At 34.6% G+C, this 18,385-nt stretch overlaps 2 protein-coding genes across 2 annotated transcripts; both read left to right on the forward strand.

Moving 5' to 3' along the window:
* Positions 1 to 226: 226 nt before the first annotated feature.
* On the forward strand, positions 227 to 4,890 carry LOC131790724 (F-box only protein 22). The gene is made up of 3 exons (XM_059107988.2): positions 227 to 510; positions 1,485 to 1,955; positions 2,261 to 4,890. The coding sequence occupies exons 1-3, from the start codon at positions 283 to 285 to the stop codon at positions 2,798 to 2,800; spliced, it is 1,239 nt and encodes a 412-aa protein (XP_058963971.1). The 5' UTR covers positions 227 to 282; the 3' UTR covers positions 2,801 to 4,890.
* Positions 4,891 to 5,690: 800 nt separating this feature from the next.
* On the forward strand, positions 5,691 to 17,722 carry LOC131790723 (ribosomal protein S6 kinase beta-1-like). The gene is made up of 19 exons (XM_059107987.1): positions 5,691 to 5,879; positions 5,999 to 6,036; positions 6,174 to 6,291; positions 6,450 to 6,518; positions 7,780 to 7,851; positions 8,348 to 8,423; positions 8,599 to 8,656; positions 8,752 to 8,814; positions 9,091 to 9,128; positions 9,525 to 9,615; positions 10,124 to 10,214; positions 10,524 to 10,565; positions 10,850 to 10,915; positions 11,012 to 11,074; positions 11,409 to 11,486; positions 12,280 to 12,387; positions 13,057 to 13,133; positions 13,293 to 13,322; positions 17,568 to 17,722. The coding sequence occupies exons 1-19, from the start codon at positions 5,805 to 5,807 to the stop codon at positions 17,575 to 17,577; spliced, it is 1,263 nt and encodes a 420-aa protein (XP_058963970.1). The 5' UTR covers positions 5,691 to 5,804; the 3' UTR covers positions 17,578 to 17,722.
* Positions 17,723 to 18,385: the final 663 nt, after the last annotated feature.

Raw genomic sequence — 18,385 nt, forward strand, 5'->3', positions numbered from 1 at the left:
CACTAAGCATACCCCAGTTTTCTAATATTCATGTTGCATTATTTGTATGAATTTCACATACTTTTAACTCGAATTATCATGAGTTTGATCTTGTTTTCACTCACCCCCACCCCCGTTCAATTTAAATTTAATGCGTAATCTATCCCCTTCCTCCCCCGCCTCGTCCTCACTCACTTCCAATTCGTACTCAGTCTTCCGAATGAACCCATCACCTGGTAGATGTAAACAAGTTTCCCGTGCACCAGGGCTCGTGAAATTTCCTGTTGTTATTCTACAATCGAAATGGCCTCCAAGTTGGGTGGAAGGCCTTCAGTGGAACATGTTTCGTCTCTCGCCGAAGTTGTAGAAATAATTCTATCTTTCTTGCCGGCTAGAGCGCTTTTTAGTTGCGCGCAAGTTAGTCGCTTGTGGCGAGACACTGCTAGACGAGTTCTTCGTTCACGACAAAAATTGGGATGGCTTAGTTTTGAGGCTCACCATGAACCTCACGTAGCTCCCTGTACCTCAAAGGTAAGGATAGACGGGTGTTTATTCATTGTTGATGAAGGAATCTTTCTTCTTTATACCGTGAACGGTTCCCAAAGCATGTTGTTATATCAGCAAAATATCTACACAATATTAACATCTTCAATGTCTCAGAATTTACCTGATCCGGAGAGCTTTCTCGGTCTTCGTACTTAATAGTCCTGTTGAGGAAACTGTTGGTTATTTTTTCCGTCAATTGGTGCTTTGTCATTCAAAACGACCACTGAATATACCAGTGATCCTACTTTCAATTGGCCTTTTTTGTACATCAGAGAAGGGGAGTCTTTAAATCCAGAAGAATGGGAATTAATTTGCGTTTCTGCACTCAAAATATTTCTTTGTGTTTTTTTTTTACGTAGTTTTGCTTTCGACCAATTCCTTTTTGCTTTTTTAAGCAATGCACTCTGAATGTGAAAAGTACATTTCGGTTCATTTTCCTTGTTATTGTAGGGAAATAATTGGTCATAATGGTGAGAGCATATGAAAGAAAACCATCATAGTTATTAATTATTATTTTTAATTAATAATAAGGTCTGTGATAAGTTATTTGGGGGGGGTGGGGCTGGGTAGTCATTGATAAGGGAAAGGGTCGGCTATTGAGGAGAGAAAATCTTGATGGTAACATAAAATTTGTTTAACAAGCAACCAAGTTCAAGGATGTATTTGGGGTTGCAAATTGTTGACTTGAAGATTCTTTATATTGAAATTGTATGCCTTGTTTAGATTCAGAACCCCTAAAACTATACTCTGTTTGTGGCATTTACCAACTATCCATACAGTTTTTTTGTTTTGTTTTCCTTATCCTGGTTTGCTGTTATTATTTACTCATGATATGATGGGCTAGCCATCATCAGTAAGTTTATTTTGCCTTTTTGATGACTTAGTTGTAAATGTGACTCAGATTAGTATTGCAAAAGCTTTTTAAATGTATTAGTCAAAGACAAGATTGTTTTTTCTAGCTCTCAATGGAAATGCTTGGACAGAAAATTGTTGAATTCTTGGATGAGCTACCCATTGTTCCTGCAGCCTGCATTGTCTTACTGAGCAGATGTAGGGTTCACCTTCAAGAAGGAAAAAAAGATGAAATAAAAACCTTAGTAACAACTGTAAAGGGATGTTTACCTCGTTCATGTGCCCTTATTGGAAGTGTTGGAGCAGGAGTTATTGGAACAGCAGAGGGTGGTTTTGCAGAAGAGTTGGAAAGTGCTGAAGGTGTTGCTTTATTGCTCATGCCACAAGTTGAAGGTGTTTCAGCAGAGGTTATAAATTTGAGTGCCACAGAGGTTAAGAATAACAGAACATTCAAATCTCGCTGGGAGAAATCTTTGAGACTTCCCCCTGATGGTACAGTCAAGTGTGCTTTTCTTTTAGCCAAGGGTGACACATATAATCTTGATGTTATAGGAAAAACAGCATCAGGAATTTGGCAGGTTAGCCTTTCTGTTGAGCTCTTTTTCTTCATTAGCTTTTTATCCATAGGACAAAAATTACATACTATATGTAGTACTTGTCTATATTTTTAAAATATAATGAAACAAAGATGTTGAGCAGATTTACTGACAAGATACAGTTTTCAGCAAGTGTGAATTGCATCTTTATCAACTGAAGTAAATAAGAAGAAAAACCTTTTTTGGTGTACAAAATGGCTATCTTTGAAATGCAATATCTTATTTGTATTTGATATTATCAAGAAGTGATAGAAATAATAGTTCTGTGTCTTTTTTCTTGACTCAAGGTTTGTAACAGTGAAGAAGATTATAAGTCAGATGTAGTAATAATTGGAGGACTTGTTGAGTCATTTGTGATGGTGGATAATGAAGTGAAGAACGCAGGTGTCGTAGGACTTGCATTTACAGGAAATGTTGAGGCTGTTTCAATGGTTCATCATGGAGAAACAGTAGAAGGTGTTCAGGAAAGTCTAAAGGAGCTGAGGAAGTGTGGCATCACATGCAACAAAAATACCGCTTGTTTTATGGTGTCATGCATTGGTCGAGGTCAGGAATTTTACCATGCCAAGAATGTAGAGACTGGAATTTTTCAACAAGTATTTCCTGGTATTCCAGTGGTTGGTTTCTTTGGAAATGGAGAACTGGGTCTGGATCTGCATTCACATGAAAGAGATGGCCATTTTCTACACTCCTATTCATCAGTATTTTGTTTGTGTTCCTTGCCATCACAATCTAATGACAGTTTACCTGCTCAAGGCACAGTTATCTCTGTTACCAAGGAGCTCAAGCAAGATGAGAAAGATGACAAGCCATCTAAGTGTACTTGACTTAACCCTTTCACTCCCAAGATCTGACTAGTAATTCTCCTTACTATCTGCCATACAATTCTTATGATGTTAGTTCAGAGAATTTGGTATTGGATCAACTAATAATCCCATGATTGATGTTCTTCTCTATTCTCATCACCTGCCTGCTTTATATTGTATTGATATTGTAAGGAGAAATTCTGTCTTGGTCACTTGTGGGAGCTAAAGAGTTAAAACATGTGACTTGGTTATCAAAGAACCCTAACAATATTTGTTGAATGGTTACACCATTTCTGTGAACAGATGAACTTAGGAATAATTAGAATAAATTATTGTGCTTTATAAATTACATAACAGAGTACATTTGTATTCTCTGATCAGTGATTGGATCTAACTGTAAATGATTTTTCTGTTAATATTATAAAAAAATATTGGTTATTTGTTCTGATGAAGTCACTTCAGAACAGAGATTGACATTGGAAGTGTCTTCCCTGTGAGACAAAGGTTGATACTTTGTTTTTTTTTTTTAATATTCAAGTGTTTCTTTGTTAAATGATTGTCACCTGAGAAGAGGATGTTTGATCTTTCAAGGGCCTCTACTTGCACAGTGGTATTGCATAACTGATATCTATAATTCCAAAAATGTTTGAATGTTCAATTTGAATGAGTTTATATTTTTCATAGTTAATTTTGTATTTAATAATTGTTAGCCAGTGTAAATAGATCATATTCATAACTTATGATTTAAAGTAATGAAAATTATGAGAGAGATGTGTTTGTCCGATTTGTGTTCATGTGTTTATAGATGAATATAACAAGTGGTAGGGATGACTAGGTGGGTTGGCTTTGAATAGAAGAGAAGTTACGGTGACAGTGAGGAATTTTTGTATCAGAGCATCTGCAAATTGAACTCAAATATTGAATGATAATGCTTTATCTGCCGTAAAAATAGAAAATTATTTTTACCAATCAAGGATAACAATCTATAATACCTTAGTTACCACAATAACCACATTCAGGTAAGGGATTTCCTGAATGGCTTTTAATTGCTTTAACCCTTGCACTCCCAAGATCTCCAAAATAATTATCCATATTGTCTGCCATACAATTTTCATGATGTTAGATTGGAGAATTTGGCATTAGATCAACTACTAATTCCCTGATGACAGTTTTATTCTCATCACTTGTCTCCTTTTCAATGTATAGACATTGTAAGGAAAAATTCTTTCTTCGTCATGGGAGTGAAAGGGTTAATTCAAATCCTTTAGGAGGGAATAAAGCACCATAATTACCACTGATCATCTTGTGATTCTCTCCTGAAAAAATGTTCATTCCCAAATCATTTGTCACTAGCCTAGAAGGGCATTTATTTTTTTGTTTCCAATTCTGTCAGTTGTTACAATATTATAATGAAATATGAAGTGTAAAACAAAGTTTCAGTTCAGCTTAGAAATACATATTTTGTATTTAGTCAATAAGTGTAATAAGGCAATTTATGTAGGCAGGAAACGCATTAATAAGTCTCACTTGAAGAATCCACCATTTTTTAAGGACCAATGGTCAAGAATGTGTCGTATGTGAATTTTCTACATGAACAGTTGAATTAAAATGCACTTGACTGGCTCTTACCCAAGATGTATCTATTATTGGAGGAGAGATGTAGTGATGAAGTCACCATTAACAGTAGTGTCCTTTTTAATCATATGAAAACAAAATAGTTTCTTTGTTGCCATGCCTCTGTTAAAAAAATATGTCACAGATGATGTCAAAATGTGGTAAGAACATTGGCTGCACCTCAGGTGCCATTTTTTGTGGTTGACATATGTTTTACATCGTTTGTGATCTGTTACTGAAGAGAGACATGACAACATTTGTGCTGTTCTAAGTTTTAGAAGTAGTATAGGTTACAATTTGTTAATTGAGTTAAATGTTGAAATTGACCATTTTTTCTAACAAATTGTAAAATGTGTGAAATGTAGATATCAGTATAATGTTGTGATGCTACAGTTGGGTCAGTTTATTTTGGAGAAAAACAGATTATGATTAACATTTTGAAGGCAATTATTGGTAATATGAACTTTAACATTAAGAAAGTTGTGTTGTAAATATTGTTAAAACAATAAAAGAGATAGTGTAGTAAATATGTGACTGACTCTTTCATTCCCAGTTATAGCCAAAGGGAATTTCTTTATAAAATTTTTATATTTAAGCAGAAGGGTAATGAAAAAAAGTGTGATAATATTGACCAGGAAGTCCAATGTCAGATTCTCAGAGACAAAGTTGTTCTTAGCTTATGGTGTTTAAAGGGAAGAGGTGATATTTAATTTTTCAATATTGAGAGTGAAAAGGGACAACCATTCACAACATCCTACCTTAAAAAGACGTCTTCTCTATAACAAATTCCTCTTTTCTGGTAATGAACTTTCAGTGAATGGATGGAAAAGTTAAAAAAATTTAAAAAAAAATACAAGAGATGATATCTGAATGTCACATTGCATTTCCATCTCCATGATGGTTTAATTAGTATTTCACCTTGGTAAAAAAAGAAATAAAATTAGCACTGATAGTCATCGGGGAAAACAAGCGCCATAAAAACTGATTCATGCCTTTTATTTCCTATTTCCAACTGGAACTGAAACTGGATACTGAATCAAGATATTACTCTAATATCGTTAAAACATAAGTAGAAGTGTGATCGCCATGAAACTTGGTGGCGAAATGTGGAAGCTGAAACGTTTCCCTTGAATTTAATTTCCTAGAAGCGGAAATGAAGAAACTCTGATGTTTCAATTTTCAAATTTTCTTAGAACTCAGGCGAATGTGAATTGAAAACGTACTTGCAGATCATGTGGAGTGCACGGGATGTCACGTGATACCGGCATTTTCACACCAATAGTAGGCGCGAGTACACCATGAGCTCATTATTGATGCTGGGAATGGCGTCGAACTTTGTGAATTTTTACCCCAGTTTTAGTTGAACTTCACACCATAGTTTTATGTTTTTAAATTTTTAGTCAAAGTAGCAATGGCTGAAGTCTTCCCTTTAGATATAAATGATCCAATAGACGAAGAGGATTTTAGCGAAGATGAATTTGAAGAGGTAGGCTCAGTTTGAATGAGTTGAGCGATCGATACAATTGCGTATAACGAAAATATTTTCCTGAAAGGAAGTGATAACCACTAGGATCGAAGTTTGACTTTATGAGACTCTTTTTGTAGGGGCAAGTAGGCGATGAGCTGATGGAAAACGATGAAAGGTTAGAAATGCCGGGAAGCCGGTATCTGTTTTGAAATTTGTACTCGATCAGTGAACCATTTCACTGTCTATACGTATGTCACTATATCGCTTCGCCTGTGGAAGTGATAGTTAATGAGCTCTTTCTCTTTCGCACAGTATGCATGAAGTGGAAACACTGGCTATTTCTGAAGAGACTGTTAATCCTAAAGATGAGAAAGTAGGCCCTGAAAGCTTTGAACTTCTCAAAGTTTTGGGTAAAGGAGGTTACGGCAAGGTAGGTACAACGCTATCTACATAAATTATATCGTGATGCCTATTAGACCGCTTATAGGTAACAGTGATATAGTAGATAGTTTTGTAACTGTTGAAAGGTTTGACTTAAGATCGTATGGAGGAACCAATCGAATGCGTTTTTGTTTTTTTTCTGGCAAGGTTTTTCAAGTCAGAAAAGTGGATGGAAGGAACAAGGGAAAGATATTCGCGATGAAAGTGCTGAAAAAGGTTAGAGGTTGAGTTGTGATGATTGCACTAATTTTTGAGTTACATAACAATATATTGTGTAGAATTAGGGTCAAAGTACTAGTTCAGATTTTAGCATTGACTTGGTGTATATTGATTATATTTTTTTCTATTTCGCCTGCCTAACTTTTTTATTTTGAGGGAATTTGTTCAGTTAACCCACACTTCTGTTTCCATGTACAGGAAATTGACAAACGATTACTTTTTAAATGATAAACATCGTTATCATTCCAGATCATTCGTTCCCCACCTCCTGTTCCTCTAGTGATTGCCAAGGTTAAGCCCTGGCCATAAGATTTACGTCATATCTATTTTCCTTAGAGAAAACTAGCATTCTTGAAGTGTTTGATCAGGAGGTGGTTGTAATTTAATTTACCACTCCGAGGCTGGTTTGATCAACTGATTTTGCTGACATTCCTGGAAATTTCCTCCAAATTGGTCGCCTAGATTTTAACCTTTTGTGTGTGAACTGTAGGATAATTTGTGCTTTGAAATATTGTGATAAAAATGTATTGATATCTGGTGTAGAATAAGATTACTTTGTGCTTTAAAAAGAAAACAGTAAAATTTGATGAAAGATGCTGGTATTTTGATTTACTACTGTGTGAGAAATGCAAGGGAAGTGAAAATGAAATATTGGCTTTTGTTGAGCTTAAAGTACATATTTCCTTTTGCTTATGCAATTTGCTACTTGATTCGATTTGTATTTCTAATTGATGGAAAAGGAAATGGGTTATAGCAGTGAAGTAAGAGAACTCACTGTGCCAGACTTAGCAAATTATTAACTTTTAGCAGCGTGTATGAGTCATTTAAGCAAAATTTGGGATGGTGGTTTTTAAAAAAAAATTGCTTAGGATCAGCAAGGCCTCTGTCTTTCTTTACCATTATACCCTATTTGTGGTCATAAAATTTATTAGTGATTTTTCCAACTCATGTGTATGTCAGGATTCATATTTCCTTTCTATTTTGTAATTGAACCAGTTTTAGCTTGATTTGTGTTTGTCTCATTTTATTAATTTTAATTGTTGACTAACAAAGATTTAACTTAACCAGAAATAAAATTGAACCACAAGATGAAGTGATATGTCATTAGTACTGTATTATTGATAATGTCAGATTTTGCTAAAAAACTGGATCTTGGTCTCGAGGGTTTGGCCTCAGACTTAATGGTTCACAAATTAAGTCAAAGTTACGTTGATGAATTATCATTAATTGAGGATACTTGTCTTTTTATGTCCATTAGGCTGCCATCATCAGGAGCCACAAAGACACTGCCCATACTAAAGCAGAAAGAAATATCTTGGAAGCTGTTAAGGTTTGACTCAATTGCATTTATCTTAAACAGGGCATCATTCTGTCTCTGTCAGTAAACTGGGAGTTTGTTTATCTATTTTTTGCACTAATTTTCAAACCACTTCAACTTTGGTAAAAATACATTACACTTGTGAAACAATAGAATGAAGCGGGAATTTAGAAAACTCATTTAAATATCCTATTTTGGATACATTTTATCCTAATTTTGAATGCCTTCAGCCTCAATTTCAGAATTTGCTTTGATTTACAAGGCATGTTTGGAATGCTATAGATTTGTTTTATTTTAGATTAGAGCTTAAGGGGCCTTTCAAATCAGGTATGGATGTAAAAATTTTACATCTTGTACTTGGAAGCCTGGTTTATATTTTGAACTCATGGGTCTATTGAGAGGGTTATATGCTTTTTTACTAATATTTTTTCAGTAACTTTCAAGAGTTAGACAATATAACAGTTTAAGAATCTGAGAATAGAAAATTCATTAGACTTTCTATTTGCAGCATCCTTTCATTGTGGATTTAATATATGCTTTTCAAACTGGAGGAAAACTGTATCTTATTTTGGATTACCTCAGTGGTATGCCTATTTTATTTAATACCTGAATATAGGTGCTGTTTTTGAAAATATTTCATATTATTTAGCTAACTGTTTTGCTGGTTATAAGCACAGTTATTTTACAGACTCTCTTAAATAAATTGAATAACTCTTAATGCTGGAATGTGAAGGGTTTATAACTGTTTCTGTTTGATAGGTGGAGAATTGTTTATGCACTTGGAGAGAGAAGGAATTTTCATGGAAGACACAGCATGGTAAGATCTAAAAAGTAGCTGATTCCTTCTCAACAGTAAACTTTGTTGTCACTCTTGGCTTTTGATATTGATACTTTTGCTCATCCTCTTCACAGTTTCTACCTGGCAGAAATAGTGCTGGCCCTAGAACATCTCCATAAGCAAGGAATTATATACAGGTAGGCATCGTTTTCCTGGTTGCAAGGAGTAATGAGGAAAGGGTGCTAGTAACTAACTGACAGGGCTTATTTTATTTTGATGGGTACATGATAAGCAGTTTGAGAACTTGTTTATGGTGCACTTTTAGCAGATGGAGCTATTTTGCACATTTAACAATTCCTTTTAAGAAGTAATGGCGTTATCATCAATTTAATTATCATTTCTGTAAAGTGGAAACAGTTTTCTGTTGAAGTCTAGATGCATCAAAGTGATACTAATTCTTATATTTTTTGCAGAGATCTTAAACCGGAAAACATATTGTTAGATACAAAAGGTGCGTTTTTTAAAAAAAAAATTGATGTTAACTGAGGTGATTGAGGTATTCTCTAAATGCAGTTTTTCTCTTAGTAATGTTTAGCAGATTTACTTCTAGTAGTAGTGCTCAGGCAGTGTTGTTTCAGTTTCCTGAAAACTAAATAAAGAGAAGCCTGAAAAAGTTCGAGCCTCACTCCTAACGTATAACTCTGTTGCTCAATTATAAGCTCAGCAGTACTCTACTAGTATTGGGAGAGATGACTTCAAAAAACTGTTAAAGCCTTCATTTTCTTCATTGTGAATTATTATGTGCACAGAAATATAATGAAATTTCCCAAGGTATGGAAGGGTGTTAAGGATTAATGGCATTGGTTTATAATCACAATAACTGGTTCTTATCTGTTGTCCTTAACAGGCCATGTGGTGTTAACTGATTTTGGTTTATGCAAAGAGGCAATATTTGAAAACAGCCTAACTCATACTTTCTGTGGAACCATTGAATACATGTAGGTATACTGCAAAGTGGTGAATCTCGGTGCATGTGTTGTTCAAACCCTTTTGAGTAAAGTGTGATTATAAGATGTTGGTTGACCATAGTAAGATAGTCCAGTTACAGATGTATTTGTTTATTTTGTCAAGTGTATTTATTTGAGGAAAGTACATTGAAAGAGTAGAATTGTAGATCAAATCACATAAAAAGGAATCAGTTCAGTTAATACTACTTGAATCAAAAAACTATAATGGGGTGATAACTTATTGGCTAGAGGGGCATGTGCTAAACAATGTTCAGACCAATATATTACTTAAGTTCTGGCTGTACTCTGACTTACAAAATTTAATTGGTATAAAACTCACTGCCTGATGCCAGTTTGAATAGGCAATCTCTAATCATAAAAATTCCCAGATTACTTTCCTTCAACTTCTCAATGCTTATAGGTGAATAGTACTTAGCTCAGCAAGCACTAGCCAGTCAGCATTTCTGAAAAGGCCCCATTTGATTTGTCATAATTGCAGGGCACCTGAGATACTCACTCGCAGTGGCCATGGCAAAGCAGTGGATTGGTGGAGTCTTGGTGCTCTCATGTATGATATGCTGACAGGAAGTGTATGTAATTTGTTCTATAAATGGTTCATTTTTGTGTTAATAGCAGTCATCTTTGAGAGGACTTTTTTTTTTTAATACAACTCTACAAGCATGTTCCTTACAGCTTTATAGAATATAATGATAGGAAAATGTAAAAGTAAGTCATTTTTATGTCATGGTATAATATGATACTAAAATGGGAAGAAACAAAAAGATGTGTTTTTTATGTTTAATGTTGAGAGTTTTTGTCTTCTTCATCAACATAAAAATTATATGCGGTATTTCATTGTGATTTATAGCTGAAATGGTGGTTTTGTTTTATATCTTTAGCCTCCCTTTTGTGGAGAGAATAGAAAGAAAACGATTGACAAAGTAAGTCTTTCAGTGTTACACACAAGAGGATGTCACTCATAGGGCCCAAAGAATCCCAAACTGAAATCTGGAGGAAGAATTGTTCCAGTGCAGTGTGTTACTTTCCATTTGTTTATAGCTTGTTGCAGTTTCCCACTCCTACTTCAAAGCTTTTTTTAACCAGGAGTTTTTGCATTTATGCATTAGATAGAAGGGCAGAATTGATTTAAGATACATTGGAAAGACTTTGAAAGAGATTCAGACAGTGAACATTTGAAAATTTGATATTTTCCTCTTTTGTTTAGATTTTAAAAGGGAAACTGGTTCTTCCTCCTTTTCTTAGTGCAGAAGCCAAAGATTTTGTTAGAAAAGTGAGTATTTTACCTGAGTACATATTTGATAATTTTTTTAGATGTGGTTGAGTGTTGACTCAGTTACATTATTGACAAGTTATATTTTGCTTTCAGTTGTTGAAACGTCATCATCAAGCTCGGCTGGGTGGTGGCAAAGATGATGCATTACCAATAAAGGTAATCTTCAGCTGTCTTGTAGACCTGCACAACATTTGTGACACAATGGCAGGTTATACATAGTAGCAGATGCATGATCAAAACTAATAAGGACAACAAAGGCTTAAGCTATTGAACAAAAATATGAAACAATTCATTCTTTTTGTTACCCAAGCAAATAGAAACTATAACAATGGTTAGGGGCAAGTGTAAGAACACAGCAAACATACAGAGAGTATTTCTTCCAGAAGTGTGTCTTATGGTCACAACACCACAATTAGTGTTGTTTATTATGTCTCTATCAAGAGTACCAGTATATTTGTTGTAACCATCAGTCTTTAACTTTTTCTTGCAGACCCATTGTTTCTTCCGCTCCATCAATTGGGATGATCTCTACTCCCGAAAAGTGGAGCCCCCATTTAAACCAAATATAGTAAGTGATTTATATCTCCTATTGTTGCACTAATAATGAAACCTGTAGAATGAATGAAGGCTACTGGCTTTATTATGTTCATTACTTGGCTCTTAGAGTACTAAGTTATTTTCATGTTTACATCATTCTTAAAGGTTAATGTATTGACTTTTAAGTAAATGTTTGCTGGCCTTTTTTTATATCTTCAGTTGAGCTGAAAATTTTCCTTCACAGAAGTGCAAGCTATCCTTTATACAAATATTTAACCCTTGACCCCTAAGAATGACTAATATCGAATTTACATACATACATATGTTTATTGTAACTCCTAACTTGGGCTTTTCAGTTACAATGTCTAATTACAACTTTAAAATACATATAAGTTAAAAAGGAGAAGGAATAACAGGTAAATAATACATTTTATGGCTAGAATCAAGTACAAAAGACCTAAGAATATCATTAAAAAATTAAGTTTTACTCAACACAAATGTTCACTGCTCAATAGCTTCTGCGCTAAATGACACCTGAAGCTATTTACACTGCCTGCAGCTTTCAAATCATTAGAAATACAGTTCCAAAGTCTGCATCCACAATATGTGAATGAATGTTGTCCATATGACAGACAACAACATGGGATGTGTAAAAGAGTGCATTGCATAGTCCTTGTGTGAATATGAGAACGAGGTACAAATATATTGGCCAGATATTTTGGGACTAAATTATTAAGACATTTAAATACCATTACACAATTTCTCCTTATGCTTACTGGTGTTAGGGTGTAAAGGTTGTCCAATCAGTTTTTTTTTAATTCCAGACAGGTGAAGAAGATGTGAGTCAGTTTGATAGTAAATTCACAAGGCAAACACCTGTTGATTCACCAGTAGATTCAATGTTGAGTGAAAGTGCAGATAGAATATTTCAGGTATGAAAGTGTTAGAATTCAATTGTTATTGTTCAAACTGGGCACTATGATAATTTTTTTAATTAGTCATGCATGCTTGTTTGGATGATGGCAGGAAATGTGTAAATAACTGAAACAATGCTTATGTTGAAGTTGCATATTTGGACCCTCAGTGGCTTTTAAACAGCTTCATAAACAGCAACAACTAAACAAAAACACCTGCTCAATGTTTACAAACAAACTTGTTGGAAATTATATTGATTGTTCTTACTGATGCCCCATACACACCAGCTAAACAAGCAAACTCTCAGGACTGGTTATTTAAACAAAATTTGGCCATTGTTTAACAAAACCATGTTCTAAGGCATCTTCAATTTAGAAGACATTTGTTTAATTAAATCAACCCTCTTACACAGAAAGCCTGAGTCCCACTGATTGTGCAAAAAGGGTGGTTTGGGTCAGACCTCGTGTAAGTAATCAGCCCTCATAGAGCCTCATTCCTCCCAGGAGTATGAATGAAAACCATTAGACTGCCAGACTGGCTGGGAAACCAGAAAAAATGGCAGGGTACCCTATCTAGGAAGTTTAGAAACACTCCTTATTACTGTGTGTCCCTGAAACAGGGATTTGAAGGACCACTCAGCTGTTAGATTTAGTGTTATGAATTAATATCTGTCATTTGTTTGATAGGGCTTCACATACGTGGCTCCTTCAGTTATGGGTTCATTGCATAGAGAAGTACCAATGTCACCATGGAGATATACAAGGTATTGAAGGAAAAAAAAAAACCAGGACCTGGTAATGGTAGTTTGATATGCTACATAAGCAATATCTTTATCAACTTGAGTCTTTCCTAAATACTTTAGAGGACAGCCTCTTGGCTCTCTATTATTTTTAAGTTAATTGGTTCTCTATCTGGCCTGCAGATCTCCAAGAAGAAGTAACCAACCAATGAGGTGAGCTTCTGTGTTGTTTCTCTTTTGTTTTTGAATTTTTTTCTCAGAACATCACAGGATTTACTTCATCTTTAGTTTGTAGTGCCAGCCATTTAGTTGTGGAAATTATCTGACGATGTATCTTAAAAGCTTGCAATTGTTATTCAAGTTTTTTTAAAATGATTATTAATAATCCATCAATTCTCAGATCACGTTTTCAATCTTTTGTTGATCACTAATTTTTGTGTGAGAAGGTAGCGTCAACTTAAGTGAGACTTGAGGGTTTTTTTAGGGTAGAAATCTTGTGAATGTTATCTCTTAATTACCTTTGAAATCTGTGTGGCACTAATTAAACTTGTGTTAATCACTCATGGTGACTGTGGGTAGAACTGGAGTAATAGATTTATTTGTCTGACTAAGTATACATAAATCATAGCCTTCCAAATGTTTTAGAAAATTTGCTGTTTTGTCAGTTAATGTAATTACTGATATGTATCAGTGTCAGACAACAGTTGTCAGCCGGCAGAAATAAACATTATTTCTAGAGAATGTACATGTAGTCAGTAACCTCTAGATTAGATAGTGACAACATAGAATAGGGAATGAGATTTTCCCAAAGAAACATATTTGTAGATTGCAACAGCAGGTGCCTTGTGTTAATTTTAGAGCTCCAGGGCATGATGTAAGTTTGATTTTGTTTTACAATTTTTTTTTGATAAATTAGTTGACATCCAAGGAATGTCTCATTGCTTGATTCTCTGCATTAATAGCAGCACTGTTTTTTTTTCTGTGGACTGAAAAGCATCTAAATTTTGGTCTTAAGAACCTTTTGTTTAGTCACAGATCTTATCAAAGGTGTGTATTGTAGCCCCTGTCAGTTCTTCCTAGTTACTTAAATAATTTTATAATAGTAATAGGCTCAACGTAATAGATGATTTTTTGGCAAATCTTTGGTTGTGATTGCGATAAGAAATAACTTCAAAGTAAACTCAAAACTAACGGCCAATTCCCTAACTTTCACTAATTTTCACCTTCTCCCTATTTTCCTGTAGCCCCACCAAAGTTAAGGGAAATGGTTCCAGTCAGTTTGGATTTGAACAATCCTGGCAACCAAACCGAACAGACTCTTCACTAGCCAAGACTGCGGCAATGAAGACTCTTGATTTTAACTCTTCAAACTCTGCTGTTGCAATGGATTACTTCTCATGGAAGTGATAAGCTTGTTAATGGCAATGATAGTCTGTTGCAGTGTGGTAACTCCCTAGCTCACACAGTAACTAACTCTGCTCTTCAAATGACATAACCCTTGGTTTATTGTGGAATCCATCATCATCTACTTCTTTATAATCTTTCCTGTCTTTGTGGAGAATTTTTACCAGAAGGCAAAACTTTGTCTGTAACTTTGTGATAAAAATTCTCCCTCAAAAGTTATTTTGTCTATGCCACAATTAATATCTAGCAAATGATATCTTTACAGAGGAGAGCCAACGTTACTTCTGTATGAAGATGATTCATGTAGCTTTATTCCACTGAATATCAGTTTTTTTTTTGGGTTTGTTTTACTTCTCTAATTCAAAAGAATGGTTCTTTAATAGGGAGCTTAGAATATTTATTTAAGAAGTTGAGGCAGTGGAGGCATTGTAACAAAGGCTGGTCCGCTTGTAAATCCTGCAATATGCATTCAGATATCAATAGGAAGTTTCTCAGTAGTGTATCATATAAGGTGTTAGTTTTTGGTTAACAGATAATGACGTAGACAAAGTAATGCTAAAAAAAACTTTTGATCAAGCAATTAAAAATAGTTCTAGATTATTTAAACTAAAGCAGTTAGCAACATAGATAGATACAATTTTATTGCTCCTGATTTAATTGCTATGCTGATTCCTGTTAAACAAATTTTCCTCTTTTCATGAAGGCATCTGGTTGAACCCTAAAGAGCTAATTCAAAAATTTGTATTGATGTCTCTGAAAAGAGAAATTTATTAATTTTTACAAAGTTATAAATTGCAATAGTAACATTATAGATTTTAAGATGTTTTAGTTTTTTCCAAGAAGTCTGCTCGGTTAAAATTCTATTTTTGCCAAGACAACATAGTCTTGGAGTGCACATTTTCAAAGCATTAAAGCCACAGTTTTCAAGAATAGTACTTTCTAAAGTACTTTCAAGTTTATGGTGATGTGTTAAGAGGACATTGAGTGGTATGTTGCTTTGTTTGGCATCCAGCAATGATAGACCATGGATGTCTAAATGAATATCATACCCTTTTGATAAAAATTATGTTTACAAACGCTTTTGATTGGACCATTGTTATTTGTGCTGTTGTAAATCTAGCTGCCAAGAGCAATATGCAGGTGGAGGTACTAAAAATATTTAACCATGATTGACAATAATTATAGTAATAATTATTAATATTTATTATTTTTGCATTATGCACAAGTTTTTTTAAGTAAAAATCAGTCAATGCAGTGTGCAGTTAGTCACATAGTCTGCAGGTTATAGGAAACAAGTAAAAGTTACAATTTTCAGTTGAAACTCAAAAGGATAACTTTGAAAAAATTTTTGTTCTTGCTATACTCTCCATCACATTTTCAAAAAATGGTGCAAACCTTGGAAACAACAAATTACTTGCTAGTGATACATTTTTGCTGTAATACTGCATTGGTTGAGGAGATTAGATTTGTTTATTCAAGTGTTTGTTGTTTCTGTCCTCTGATTAGTCATCTTAAATCATCTAATGATTTTTTGAAATTTTAACAGTGTTGAGAAAAGTTCTAAAAATGAGATAAATGTGTTAGTAGTGCAGACTGAAGTAATAGATTGAGTAGTGATAATACATTTGCATTTTATTCATTATGATAGGAACAGATTTAAACTCTGGAATCAAATTATAGATAGAAATGCTGTAATTTGATCTGGAGTACAGGTGATGAATGATATATTTTCACATGTAGTTAGATATAGTTGAAAAAGCACAGTTTCAAAAGAGAACCCTCCTAATGATTACCAGCTATTTTGAAATTTCTTTTTGCAAAAAGGTTTTATGTTAAATAGTTTAATGTGGTTTGTAAGGAAATTATAAAATACCGCCTGCTGGACAGACACGCGTTGCAAATTTGCATATTTTCTCACCTTACTTACAACAATAATGATTTTAAATTGGCAAATATGGTGTCCATATTTCAGATAAATTTAACATGGGTTATCCACCCTTCAGTACTGGAATTTTTTTAAGCATGCACAAATGTGACTAAATTATTGTCACTGCAGTCTACATTTTGTATTTATTAACTTACATTTTTTCAAGCAAAATGGCATCTCCTCGAGTTTATGTAGTAATAGGGCCTTACATTATGTGTGCAAAACAAACTTAAGTTACAAAAAGGTTTCTCAAACTTTCCAGTGGTCAGTCTATTCAGTCATGTGATATTCAATGGAGTACACGTTCCCTATTTATCTTAATTCAGTAGGATCTATTTATTAATAAGCTGAAAACACTCCCATCCCTTGTTTTTTCAAGGATTAGGGATCATGGGAATGAATTACCAGTTTTTCCAAACTCTTTTGTGCATCTCACTTCCTTTTCAATGATTCCATGATTTACGTTAAAAGACTGACGGGAAAGAATTGCATTTTAAAACACAGTTTATTAAATGTTACAGTATATCAGAAAGAATAGCATTGTTATTCTTTTAGTTAGCTGCTTCTTACAAATTGTTGCTATAATAAAATATGCTTGATGGGCTTCATGAATTTATGGTCTCGGTTATGTCTTCTAGTGTTGGTTTTATCCGAATATTTTTAACATGTTGATAGTTTATGTAAGGGACTGGTCATTAATCGCCCGGGAAGGAGGTGGTTTAAGAATGTAGTTGCGTTATGATGTAATTCACCAGATCTCCCCTACAAGGCTCTTTGACATTCTAATGACCCCCTCATTTGCAAGTAATTGGCAATCAATTTTCTATACCCCTTGATCCTCTATTGGCGACGGTTGATCTCCCCTCCCTACCACCCTGAAAACTATGCAATCTCCCAAAAATCCTTCGCCATTCCTCCTCCCTTTCTAAGCGATCAACAGTGAATTGTTCCCAATAACATTCCCAATTTCTTTCCCTCTCTGGACGTTCTTAAATAAAGCTTCCATTGTGATTTTTATGAGGTGTTCTGTCCTGTTAACGTCCTGGTGATTCTTTCTGAAGTAAGGGTCTACCGCTGATTTGCTTTTTTTTGGCATGGTGTAATTATTTTGTATTTATTCTTTACAGCATGGAATGAAGACAGGACGGTGGACAGAATTTGGATGTTGCCGAAATTGAGTTTGCGTGACACTTGTAATGCACGACCAGTGAATGTTGACTTTACACAAAGTAAAATCAATATTGACCGCCATATTAGATAAAAAAAAGTCGTTTTGTTCAAATAGTTCAGTTTTTTTATAATCAATTGGCGATATTAGTTTTAGGTAGAGTTAAATTGCTAGCGAATGTCGACTTGCAATTGCGTAAGGTTATCACGAATTACGGTCGTTTTGCCGACCGTCTGTTCGCCTACGTCTAGAGTCCCACCTCCTTTAGTATACGCCGCTCGAGTCACAAATAAACGCAAAGACCGTAAACGATTGTTTATTTCATCTTAATGCTCAGTTTTTCTGTGAGGTTCAACAAGGACTTTAAAACAATTCAATTTTTAAAACTTTGACTTATGAATCGTAGGCGAACTGAAATATTGGACGTAGGCGAATCGACTCTAGACGTAGGCGAAACGACCCGAAGGCGAAACGACCGGTTACCGGTTATCATCAGTATTTATTTTACGGTCACATTAGAGTCGTTTGTCGTGATGTGCAAAATTGCAAATTTTCAGCACGGTTAATAAGGAAATATCGAAATAGAATGAATAAACCCATCCACCCCCCCCCCCCAAAAAAAAAAAAAACAACAACAACAACAACAACAAAATAAATAGATCGACTGAAGTGAAGAATGATGAACAAACTAGGTACAGGAAGCGTGATGTGTCTCTCTTGATTACTAACAGGTCAATGTGGCGGAATACTGTCATCAGGGCGTTTTCCGTTTTATTT

The sequence above is a fragment of the Pocillopora verrucosa genome, chromosome 2, assembly GCF_036669915.1.
Source record: "Pocillopora verrucosa isolate sample1 chromosome 2, ASM3666991v2, whole genome shotgun sequence".
Lineage (NCBI taxonomy): Eukaryota > Metazoa > Cnidaria > Anthozoa > Scleractinia > Pocilloporidae > Pocillopora > Pocillopora verrucosa.

Bases quoted from the DNA above. Each gene is read 5' to 3' on its own strand.
- LOC131790724 (XM_059107988.2), top strand. From the start codon at position 283: ATGGCCTCCAAGTTGGGTGGAAGGCCTTCAGTGGAACATGTTTCGTCT. The intron at 511-1,484 runs GTAAGGATAGAC...TGTTTTTTCTAG, and splicing joins TAGCTCCCTGTACCTCAAAG to CTCTCAATGGAAATGCTTGG. The intron at 1,956-2,260 runs GTTAGCCTTTCT...TCTTGACTCAAG, and splicing joins CAGCATCAGGAATTTGGCAG to GTTTGTAACAGTGAAGAAGA.
- LOC131790723 (XM_059107987.1), top strand. From the start codon at position 5,805: ATGGCTGAAGTCTTCCCTTTAGATATAAATGATCCAATAGACGAAGAG. The intron at 6,037-6,173 runs GTTAGAAATGCC...TCTTTCGCACAG, and splicing joins CTGATGGAAAACGATGAAAG to TATGCATGAAGTGGAAACAC. The intron at 10,916-11,011 runs GTGAGTATTTTA...TTTTGCTTTCAG, and splicing joins CCAAAGATTTTGTTAGAAAA to TTGTTGAAACGTCATCATCA.